Raw genomic sequence first — 9,725 nt, forward strand, 5'->3', positions numbered from 1 at the left:
CACGGCTAGTCCCATATAGCGTGTGTAGTTTCCTCAGCCAATACACTTCAAAGCACGATGAACGAGTCTAAACACCGCCCCTGACACCCTCCGCGTTAGCTATTGTTCATACCCAAAAATTTCAACCTGAGTTTTCCCTGGCTCCAAATTCCAGAATGGCAACCCACACAAACGAGCGATCTGATTTTTAGACTCCAGGGGTGGCAAAGATTAAAATGTTTTTTGGCATCTCATGCAAGCAAACTATGTTCATGTTCACAGGCTGGGCACCTGCACGCAACTTCTTTGCTTCTTGCTCCATTTTCGTCCTGTGACCTTCATGCTTTTTGTACAATGGTGTCTGCCTCACCCTCTAGCAATCAATCTGGATGCTGCCAATTGGACTCAGAACAGAAGAATTTAGCCTGATTGTCAGACTAAAACAGTTTATTGCAGTCTATGGTACTTAGGGGGTTGTGTGAACACCAGCCCTTTACTCAATATATTGTTATACCTTTTGGGGTTGGGATGGAATTCTAATGCAAAAAGAAGGTAGGCCTCCACTATCAGTCCACCATAATCCAGACTACTATAAGGTGCCACAAGCACAAAACAAGAACGAGAAATAGGTGCAAAAACAATACATCAAGCTCATTATCTCATTCACAGACTGCACATCAAGTCACAAAACATATAACATGCATATATGGAGGCCGTTGTCAAGGAATTAACCAGAACTGTTGTTTTTAAAATGGATGTTGTTGTTTTTATGTTTTTGATGGTTTTAAATTTTGTATACTTTTTAATGTTTACTGTTTTTAACTTTTGTAAACCGCCCAGGGAGCTTCGGCTATGGGGCGGTATATAAATGTAATAAATAAATGTAATAAATAAATAATAAATAAAGTGCACCGGCTGTCACTGTGTTGTTTTCAGCTTTGCTTGACCAGCCAGAGTTTTTAATAATATTCTGGTTTGATTTTAAAATCTTTTACGGCTCACCACTCTGGAATCCGTTTAGATGCGGAGTGGTACCTAAATGTTGTAAATAATAAATACATAAAATAAAAATAGCATCTGTCCCACGGAGGGATGCAAAAGAAATCTACAATGAATTCAAATGAGTTTGGATTTCTATGCATCTGACCGGTAGGTCCCGCAACACCTGAATTCTGCAGACTAGATTGCTTTTTTTGGGGGGGGGGGTGTAAGGGGGGGAATTTGCACATGTAGTAGCGCAAATGCACATTTATAAACAAGAACAAAATTCACACATAATGACAACCTGTGGGTTTAAACCCTGAGTTGCTGAGATTATGAACCGCCCAGAGAGCTTCGGCTGTTGGGCAGTATAAAACTGTAACAAACAAATAAATAAATAAATAAAGCAAGCTGCCTCCCTCCTGTTTGCCGCTTCTACTTGGCATCCGGTTTCTCAAACAACCCATGATTTGTTGTTGGGTTAAAACTCTGGGTCGTTTGTCCTTCAACAACCTAGAGTTCCAAGTTCAGATGTCGCATCAAGCCTATTCCTGGGTTGTTTATGAAAGCTAATGCAAAGCAGAAGTGGCGGTCGTGCGGGAGGCAGTGTGCTGGTTCACTTCGGCACAGCACTGCCAATTCCTGGCTTAAACCAATGAATTGGCGCTACCTGTGAACCACATCCTCCTCTCCGTCCTTCTGTGCTTCTACAACCAGCCTCTATTTTGTCTCACTGGTTTCCTCAAAGCTTCGACTTTCTGTAGCTTTGACTTTGTGGATTTTATAGTCTACTTGTGTTGTGCCTTTTATTCAAATGCCTGGTTTTAATTGGATTTTAGCACTTTAGAACGGCCTTTTAAATCATTAGGCAAAAGCAGGCGTACACCACCTTTTTTACTGTTGAGAGCTGCATTCCCTGACGGGTTGCACACTTCTGGTAAACATTATTAAATTTTGTATTACTGTATTTCTTCGATTGTAAGACGCCATCGATTGCAAGACGCACACTAATTTCAGTACCACCAACAGGAAAAAAAAAACCTAAGACACACCCATGATTCTAAGACGCACCCCATTTTTAGAGATGTTTATAAGGGGGGAAAAGTGCGTCTTAGAATTGGAGAAGTAAGGTAAATGTTATGCATTGATTTCGGTACAGTCAGACAGAGTGGCGATAATGATAATGACCAAACTCCTATTCTCAGCTATTTGCAATATTTTAAAAATAAATTGAATCTTTCTATTGCTCTGTGCACAAGTTAAACCCAGTTTATTATAATCATGACTATATTAGAAAAGACCATGTACACACTGTGTCACATACAACCTCTTCAAAGAGACACATGTAAAAGTCCCACCACTCCAACACTTTTATTTGTCAGGAGCCGACACGGACAGCTCTTGAAGTTTTTCACTAAGGTAGCTGGTATCTCTATCGGTCAGATTTTCTGAGTCCGTTACACTTTCCAGGAGCCTCTGGCCTGCACAAAGTTTCCCCGTCACTGGATCGATGACTTTCCCAACCTTGTACACAATCTCAGCAAGTTCGTGTTTCACGTGCTTGCTCCTCCGTTCAGGCAACGCTTTCAGAAGAACAATGTCTCCCTCGATGCACTGCTGCTGAGGATCATGAGCAAAGTATGTCTTCCGTTTGTTATAGAACTGAAGTAGAAGCGGGGGGGGAAAAAAGAGGATTCCATGGTGGTGTCAGTATTATTTGGAGAACAGCAAAATGCATAAAGGCCCAACTTGGAGAGAAATGTGTCACCCTATCACTGCTTTAAGACATACAGGGTTCAACATAACCATCACCCCAGAATGCAGGACATGGAATAATGGGCTCAAGTTACAGGAAGTTAGATTCTGACTGAACATCAGGAAAAACTTCCTGACTGTTAGAGCAGTACGACAATGGAACCAACGACCTAGGGAGGTGGTGGGCTCTCCCACACTAGAGGCCTTCAAGGTGCAGCTGGACTGCCATTTGTCAGGGATGCTTTAAGGTGGATTCCTGCAAGGGGCAGGGGGATGGACTCGATGGCCTTAGAGGCCCCTTCCAACTCTACTATTCTATGATTCATCACTTATTTGGTACATTTTGTATTTCATCTGTCCTCTAAAGAGTGCTCAGAGTAGCTCTCTATCTTCACAACAATCCTGTGAAGTAGCTTAGGCTGAGAAAATTATTCACCTAAGGGTACATGGTGTGTTTCATAATTATGGTGGTATTTCAACCTGGTTTCCCCAACTCTAGAGGAAGCTTTACCTTTAGTAAATAAGGGTCCAGCACTAGCCGTGTTACTCTCACTTTGGCTGTTTTGCGCATTTTGGTCCCAATGACTTTCCCTATGATCCATTTTGCATGAACAGCTCCGCGTAACACAGACATGGCTCAGGTATGAACACCCAGTACCCTGCAAAGCAAAGCATAATTTTAACAGCGAACTGTAATGTGTGGTCAAAATCGCTTAGAAAACCGTTTGCTGAAATAAGTTTTACCCACATTCTACATATAACCTGAAAAAGAAATATTCCAGCTAGCTCAGCCTTGGAATGAACTCTCCATTACTAGCCTATTTGTTTTACTTGCCTTCTTTCCCTTCATAAGCAGAACCTATGCCAATCTATCAGTCTTGAGGTGCTACAAAATTCTTTGGTGTTTTTGCCTTTAACAGACTAAAATAGCTTCCTCTTCAGAATGCATCATCAAAGGGGCTGGAGCAAAGGAGAGCTCTTCTAGACCGGCACATTAGTCATGAAAGAACTCCATGTTTAAACCAGTTACTCCAGAAGGACTAGCTCTCCTTGACTATAGCATGGCAGAAGACTGAGTATTTAGTCATTCAAGTCTTCTTTATTTCCTTTTGATTTTTTTTTCTGAGAAGAGAGTAGAGCTGCTTTTCGCACTAAGAGTGCAATCCTACGCATATTTAGACAGCAATACATCCTACAATTCCCAGCATAACCCAGCCAGCCAACTATCTAAATGTGCATAGCATTGCATCTTCAATAAATCAGTATTTCAGGGTGCGTGTTTTAACGACACAAAGCCTTGTCCAAACTGCCAGCCCAGTTCTTGGTTTAGACCAGCGGTTCTCAACCTGAGATTACCGAAGATAGGGGCTGATAGGAGTTGTAGTCCAAAGAGCACGAGGCTGGGGAAAATATCATTATACATTCAGAGACAGGCTTCTTTTTTTTTAAAAAAAAGGAAATTGGTAAAACACTGGCTGCCTATTCGCTACCGGGCCAGGTTTAAGGTTCTTGTACTTGTGTACAAAGCCCTAAACAACTTGGGACCAGGATACCTGAGAGAGCGCCTTCTCCCTTACCAACCTGCCTGGTCAATGAGGTCATCCGAGGGCCTGCTCCTAGTGGTTCCACCTAGATCCATCCACCGATTGGAATCCACCAGGGGAAGAGCCTTCAGCATGGTGGCTCTTCTCCTGTGGAACTCCCTGCCTCTGGAGGTCAGGCAGGCACCAACCTTGTACTCCTCTCAGCGCCTCCTGAAAACATCTTTATTCCAAGAAGCCTTTCCTTAATATGCAGCCTTGAATCTCTGTTTTTGCTTCTTTTAAATTTTATTTTAACTGTTTTATTCTGTTTTTATTTTCATTTTATCTTGTACACTGCTCCGAAATTTTTCAATGGGGAGCGGTATATATTCTAAATAAATAAATTTTAAAAAACCCAGATACATTAGCAATTTAAGATGCCTACATCTCCTTCCATCCCGGAGACAGCCAACTGACACCCTAAAATGACCTTCCTCCTAAAAGAAGGTGCAATTACATTTGCAAGCATGTGGGATGAAAAGGGCAGGGATGAGGCTGCAATCCCATACACGTTTTCCTAGGAGTAAGCTAGGGTGACCCTACGAAAAGGAGGACAGGGCTCCTGTATCTTTAACAGTTGTATTGAAAAGGGAATTTCAGCAGGTGACATTTGTATATATGGGGAACCTGGTGAAATTCCCTCTTCATCACAACAGTTAAAGCTGCCCTCTTTTAAATCTGGTCACTCTAGTATAGCTCCTGCAGCTTCAACTGCTGTGATGACTGCTGTGATGAAGAGGGAATTTCACCAGGTTCCCCATATATACAAATGGCACCTGCTGGAATTCCTTTTTCTATGCAACTATTAAAGATGCAGGAGCCCTGTCCTCCTTTTCATAGGGTCACCCTAAGTAAGCCCCACTGACCTCAGGAGGCTTACTTCTGAGACCTGGATAGGACTGCTCTATTTATTTATTTATTTATCACATTTTTATACCACCCAATAGCCGAAGCTCTCTGGGCGGTTCACAAAAAATAAAAACCATCATAAAACAACCAACAGGTTAAAAGCACAAATACAAAATACAGTATAAAAAGCACAACCAGGATAAAGCCACGCAGCAAAATTGATATAAGAATAAAATACAGAGTTAAAACAGTAAAATTTTAAATTTAAGTTAAAATTAAGTGTTAAAATACTGAGTGAATAAAAAGGTCTTCAGCTGGCGACGAAAGGAGTTGAAGGAGGCACAAACCTGTAGGAACAAGCCCGCCCTACCCACCCCCTGCGACCTGGTGCCCTCCAGATGTGCTGGATTGCAACTCCCATTATCCCCAGCCAGCCTTTTTTTAAAAAAAAGCCCCCTATACGATTCCGCCTCTCTCATTGCACGCACGACCCCACAACCATCACCAGGTCCCTGCCCCGAACAGGGAGAACAACTCCCCTCTCTTGGGGTGGGGGTCCCAAGCCCCACCTGCGCCCCCTCCCCATAAAACCCGTTGGAGGTTCTTACTCTTGCCACTGGCTCCAGGCTGGAAACCGGAAGAGGCGAAGCCAGCAGCGGAAGTACGAGCCGGTTCCGTGGCGGCACGTCTAGGGATGGAATGGGCGCCGCCTCGATGGTTCCCCTGTAGGACTTGCCCGCGTGGCTCAGCGGGTAAAGGCGCCGACGCGGGGCGCGAAGGGTCGCCGGTTCGAGGACGGGTGGGGGAAGTTCCTTAATTTTAAAAATTAAAATAATTAATTAAGAAAATGTTTGATGTATCAATTTTCCGTCATTGGTAACTGGTTTGGTTTCTCAAGGGGCCAACAGCGCCTTTGAGGGCTGCCCAATTCAACAGGTGAAGCGCTTTCCTGCCTTGCAGAAGGGGAGATTTAACTTGTTGGGTTTCTGCTTGGTCTTTGGTGTGTTAAAAGAGGAAGAGAGAAATTGCGGGTTTTAGATTGTAAGCCATATGGCAGATTGTCTTGTTTTGTTTTATTCTGTACAGCACCATGAAAATTGATGGTGCTTTATAAATAAATAAATAAATAACCATCAGGGCTAGTAGCCATTGGTAGCCTTCTCCTCCAGGAATTGATCCAACCCCCTTTTAAAGCCATCCAAATGGGTGGCCATCACCACATCTTGTGGTAGTGAGTTCCATGGTTTAACTCTGGGCTGTGTGAAGAAGGACTTCCTTTGATCTGTCCTGATTCTCCCACCCATCAGCTTCATGGGATAAGAACATCAGGAGAGCCCCAATGCTGGATCATAGAATCATAGAATAGCAGAGTTGGAAGGGGCCTACAAGGCCATCGAGTCCAACCCCCTGCTGAATGCAGGAATCCACCCTAAAGCTTCCATGACAGATGGCTGTCCAGCTGCCTCTTGAAGGCGTCTCGTGTGGGAGAGCCCACATCCTCCCTAGGTAACTGGTTCCATTGCCGTACTGCTCTAACAGTCAGGAAGTTTTTCCTGATGTCCAGCCGGAATCTGGCTTCCTGTAACTTGAGCCTGTTATTCCGTGTCCTGGACTCTGGGAGGATCGAGAAGAGATCCTGGCCCTCCTCTGTGTGACCACCTTTCAAGTCTTTGAAGAGTGCTCTCATGTCTCCCGTCAATCAGACCGGGGGTCCACCTAGTCCAGAATTCCGTTCACAGACTGGTCAACCAGCTGTTGACCAGGGACCAACAAAGCAGGACACGGTGCAACAGCACCCTCCCGCCCATGTTCCCCAGCAATTGGTGCCCACAGGCTTACTGCCTGAGCTCCTGGAGGCAGCAATACTGGACCCCAGTTGGGTTCTAGTATTATGGGGGAGGGAGGTAAAAGGCCTCCCTGCCCACCTTCTCCAGCCCCGGCATGGTTCTGCACACCTCTGTGTCGTGTTTCTTCCGCCCTGCAGTCTCCGCTGTCGAAAAACCCATCAGGATGTCCTGGGAGGAGTCTCCACAGCACCCAGGCAGGAAATGGGCTTCCTGCCTCTCATCACCTGGCAAAGTAAATTCTGGGCTTTCTCCGAAGGCAGCGGAGCTGACACGCTCTGGCGTGGAGCGAACAAAGGGACCGGAGCCGCCGCCCCTGCTGTTGTGCCGCCCGAGGTTTTGTTGTTTTCCCCCCACCGGGTGCTGGGAAGGTGGGAGATGACAAGATGCGACCTTTGGGATTGTTAAACGCCTTTCTCCGACCGACCTCCTGGATTCAGGGAAGGCTTTAAGGAGGACGAGTGGATTCCTCGGCGGGGGGGATTTATGCATGCAGGAAAGCCCAGAGAGAGGGTAAGGAAGCCGTTGGATCGGGTCCCCTCGTCCAGACCTCTGCATTGCTGGCATCGCTTTGGCCATTTGATCAAGACAGCAATAACAATAAAGTAAAGAGGGGTTGGAGCGAGAGCGAGAGAGAGCTGCCTTTTGCATGTGGCGCCTGCGTCTTGCAATCCGCGTGGCCAATTTCTGGGCTGCGATCTAGCAGTGATGGGTGGGGTGGGGTGGGGTGGGGTGGGGGAAGGCTCCCCTGCTTTGCAAATGCCCTCCTCGCTTCTCTTGAACGCCCTGGGTTCTGCTCTCGCCTGCATTTCCTCAGGGGTGCTGGAAAACAGAGGCATTTTGCAGCCAGCATGGTGGTAATGGGCTATTTTCTTCTGTACCCTCCTGAGCAGTGATAATCTCAAAGCTAGTATTCTCTTTGCTACCTTGCTTATTGCAAACAGATAGGACACCCTTCTTGGACCTGGCTCCCTGCGGATGGAGGAGCCGGGTCCAGGAAGGGTGGAATACAGGATAGCCACGACTTTTCTCCTTAAGATGGTCACCGTTGGGCCAAGGCATTTTGCCACCTCACACGGTCCAAAGAGCCAGCCTTTCTGGCGATGTCCGGCATAAGTGTATTGGCGAAGAGTAGGAGCTATGAGCCGAGCAGTCCCCAGTTCAGATCCCACCTCAGCCACGACTTTTTCTCAGCCTCACACCTCCCGTCTGCAAAATGGGAGTGAAACACCGGACTACCTTACAGGGATGTTGTAGCGGGACTGCCTGCTCCCATATCGAACTCCCTGCGTCACAAGATCTTTTGCAGACATTGTGCTCTGAGACCTCCTACGGTCCGGGTTCATGCAGAGCCGGCTCTTTCATTAGGCAGAGTGAGACGTGGTCTTAGGTGGCAGATATTGGTGCAGTGGTGAGAACCCAACAGTTCCCCTTGAGCTAACCTGCTTGCCTCAGGTGTGGTGGAAGATGCCGTTATATTGTCTCAAGTATGATTTAGCTGCCACTTGGAGTCTATATATCTTTTCCGTAGCCTCAGGGGTTGGCCCTGACTTGAGAGATAGGTTATTGTCAACAGGATCTTCTCAGTGGTGGCACCGAGGTTCTAAAAAATCATCTCTCAGCGTCTTCTGCAAGTGCTCACATTGTTATCTTTTAAATACCAATAATTTTTATTTTATGTCCCAATCCCTTGGTGGCATCTAAACAGTGCTATTTTTTTTTAAATGATATTCTTCTACTTATTGGCTGTTTTGTGTATTTATTCCTCCGGCTCTGTTTTTATTGTAACCCCTCATTTTAAGTTTTTGTTGCTAGCTGTCTCGGAGGCCTATGTCTGGTGGAAAGGCAGGATGCAAATATTTTTTAGTCTGTGTAGCAAACCTTTCTCTATATAAGGCAATTCTGCTGTAAGTCAAACGTATTTAAGCCAAAGCGATTTCAATTATCATACATCTTTGTTACCTCCAATATCTTTAGAGGTCCCTCCTAATAGGAAGCCCTAAGTCATGGCTTTCTTGGCTGGTTCCTAAATCCAGCACTGCCTACCCCACGGGGTTGTTATTTTTTGGGGTGGGGAAGAGAAGAACCATGTGCACAGCCTTGAACACCTTAGGGCAGGGTGGGCTATAACTGTACGATGTTCACCGAGGACATACACATGAAAGCAAAGCAGATGCACTGTGAGGAAATGGGCATAGTGAAGCTAGAGGCCAAGGAGCAGATGGGCGGTTTCCCAGTTTCCGCCAGTTATCCGGACTTGCCAGCGGATTTCACGTTCATTTTATCCTTGCAAACATCAAATCAGTTACCTAGGGAGGTTGTGGGCTCTCCCACACTAGAGGCGTTCAAGAGGCAGCTGGACAGTCAGGGATGCTTTAAGGTGGATTCCTGCATTGAGCAGAGGGTTGGACTTGATGGCCTTAGAGGCCCCTTCCAACTCTATGATTCTAGGATTCTATTGGCACCATCCATTAAAGCAGGAATTGGTTAATGTATGGGCTTTGGAGTGGATCCTTCCTGTAAAGCATTTCTCTGAATTTCCGGACAAGCTATCCACATTTTAACTGGGCCATTTTTGCCCACACCGTTCACTTGAAAGGAAAATGATGTCGTTCAAAGTACCAGCAAGATGTTTTTGTGATGGGCAGAACAGGTGAACATCACCTGAATGGGGGTAAGAGTATAACAACTTTCCCCAACTTGGCACTCTGCAGGTATGTTGGGCTCCAATTCA

The 9,725-nt window shown here is 45.8% G+C and overlaps 1 protein-coding gene across 1 annotated transcript; it reads right to left on the bottom strand.

Annotated features, from left to right (window-relative positions):
- Window positions 1-2,207: 2,207 nt before the first annotated feature.
- MRPS17 (mitochondrial ribosomal protein S17) lies at window positions 2,208-5,798 on the bottom strand. Its single transcript, XM_063146507.1, has 3 exons — window positions 5,756-5,798; window positions 3,227-3,374; window positions 2,208-2,622 (listed from the first exon to the last, which is right to left on the bottom strand). The coding sequence occupies exons 2-3, from the start codon at window positions 3,347-3,349 to the stop codon at window positions 2,332-2,334; spliced, it is 414 nt and encodes a 137-aa protein (XP_063002577.1). The 5' UTR covers window positions 3,350-3,374; window positions 5,756-5,798; the 3' UTR covers window positions 2,208-2,331.
- Between the last annotated feature and the right edge of the window lie 3,927 nt (window positions 5,799-9,725).

The sequence above is a fragment of the Elgaria multicarinata genome, chromosome 22, assembly GCF_023053635.1.
Source record: "Elgaria multicarinata webbii isolate HBS135686 ecotype San Diego chromosome 22, rElgMul1.1.pri, whole genome shotgun sequence".
Taxonomy (NCBI): Eukaryota; Metazoa; Chordata; class Lepidosauria; order Squamata; family Anguidae; genus Elgaria; species Elgaria multicarinata.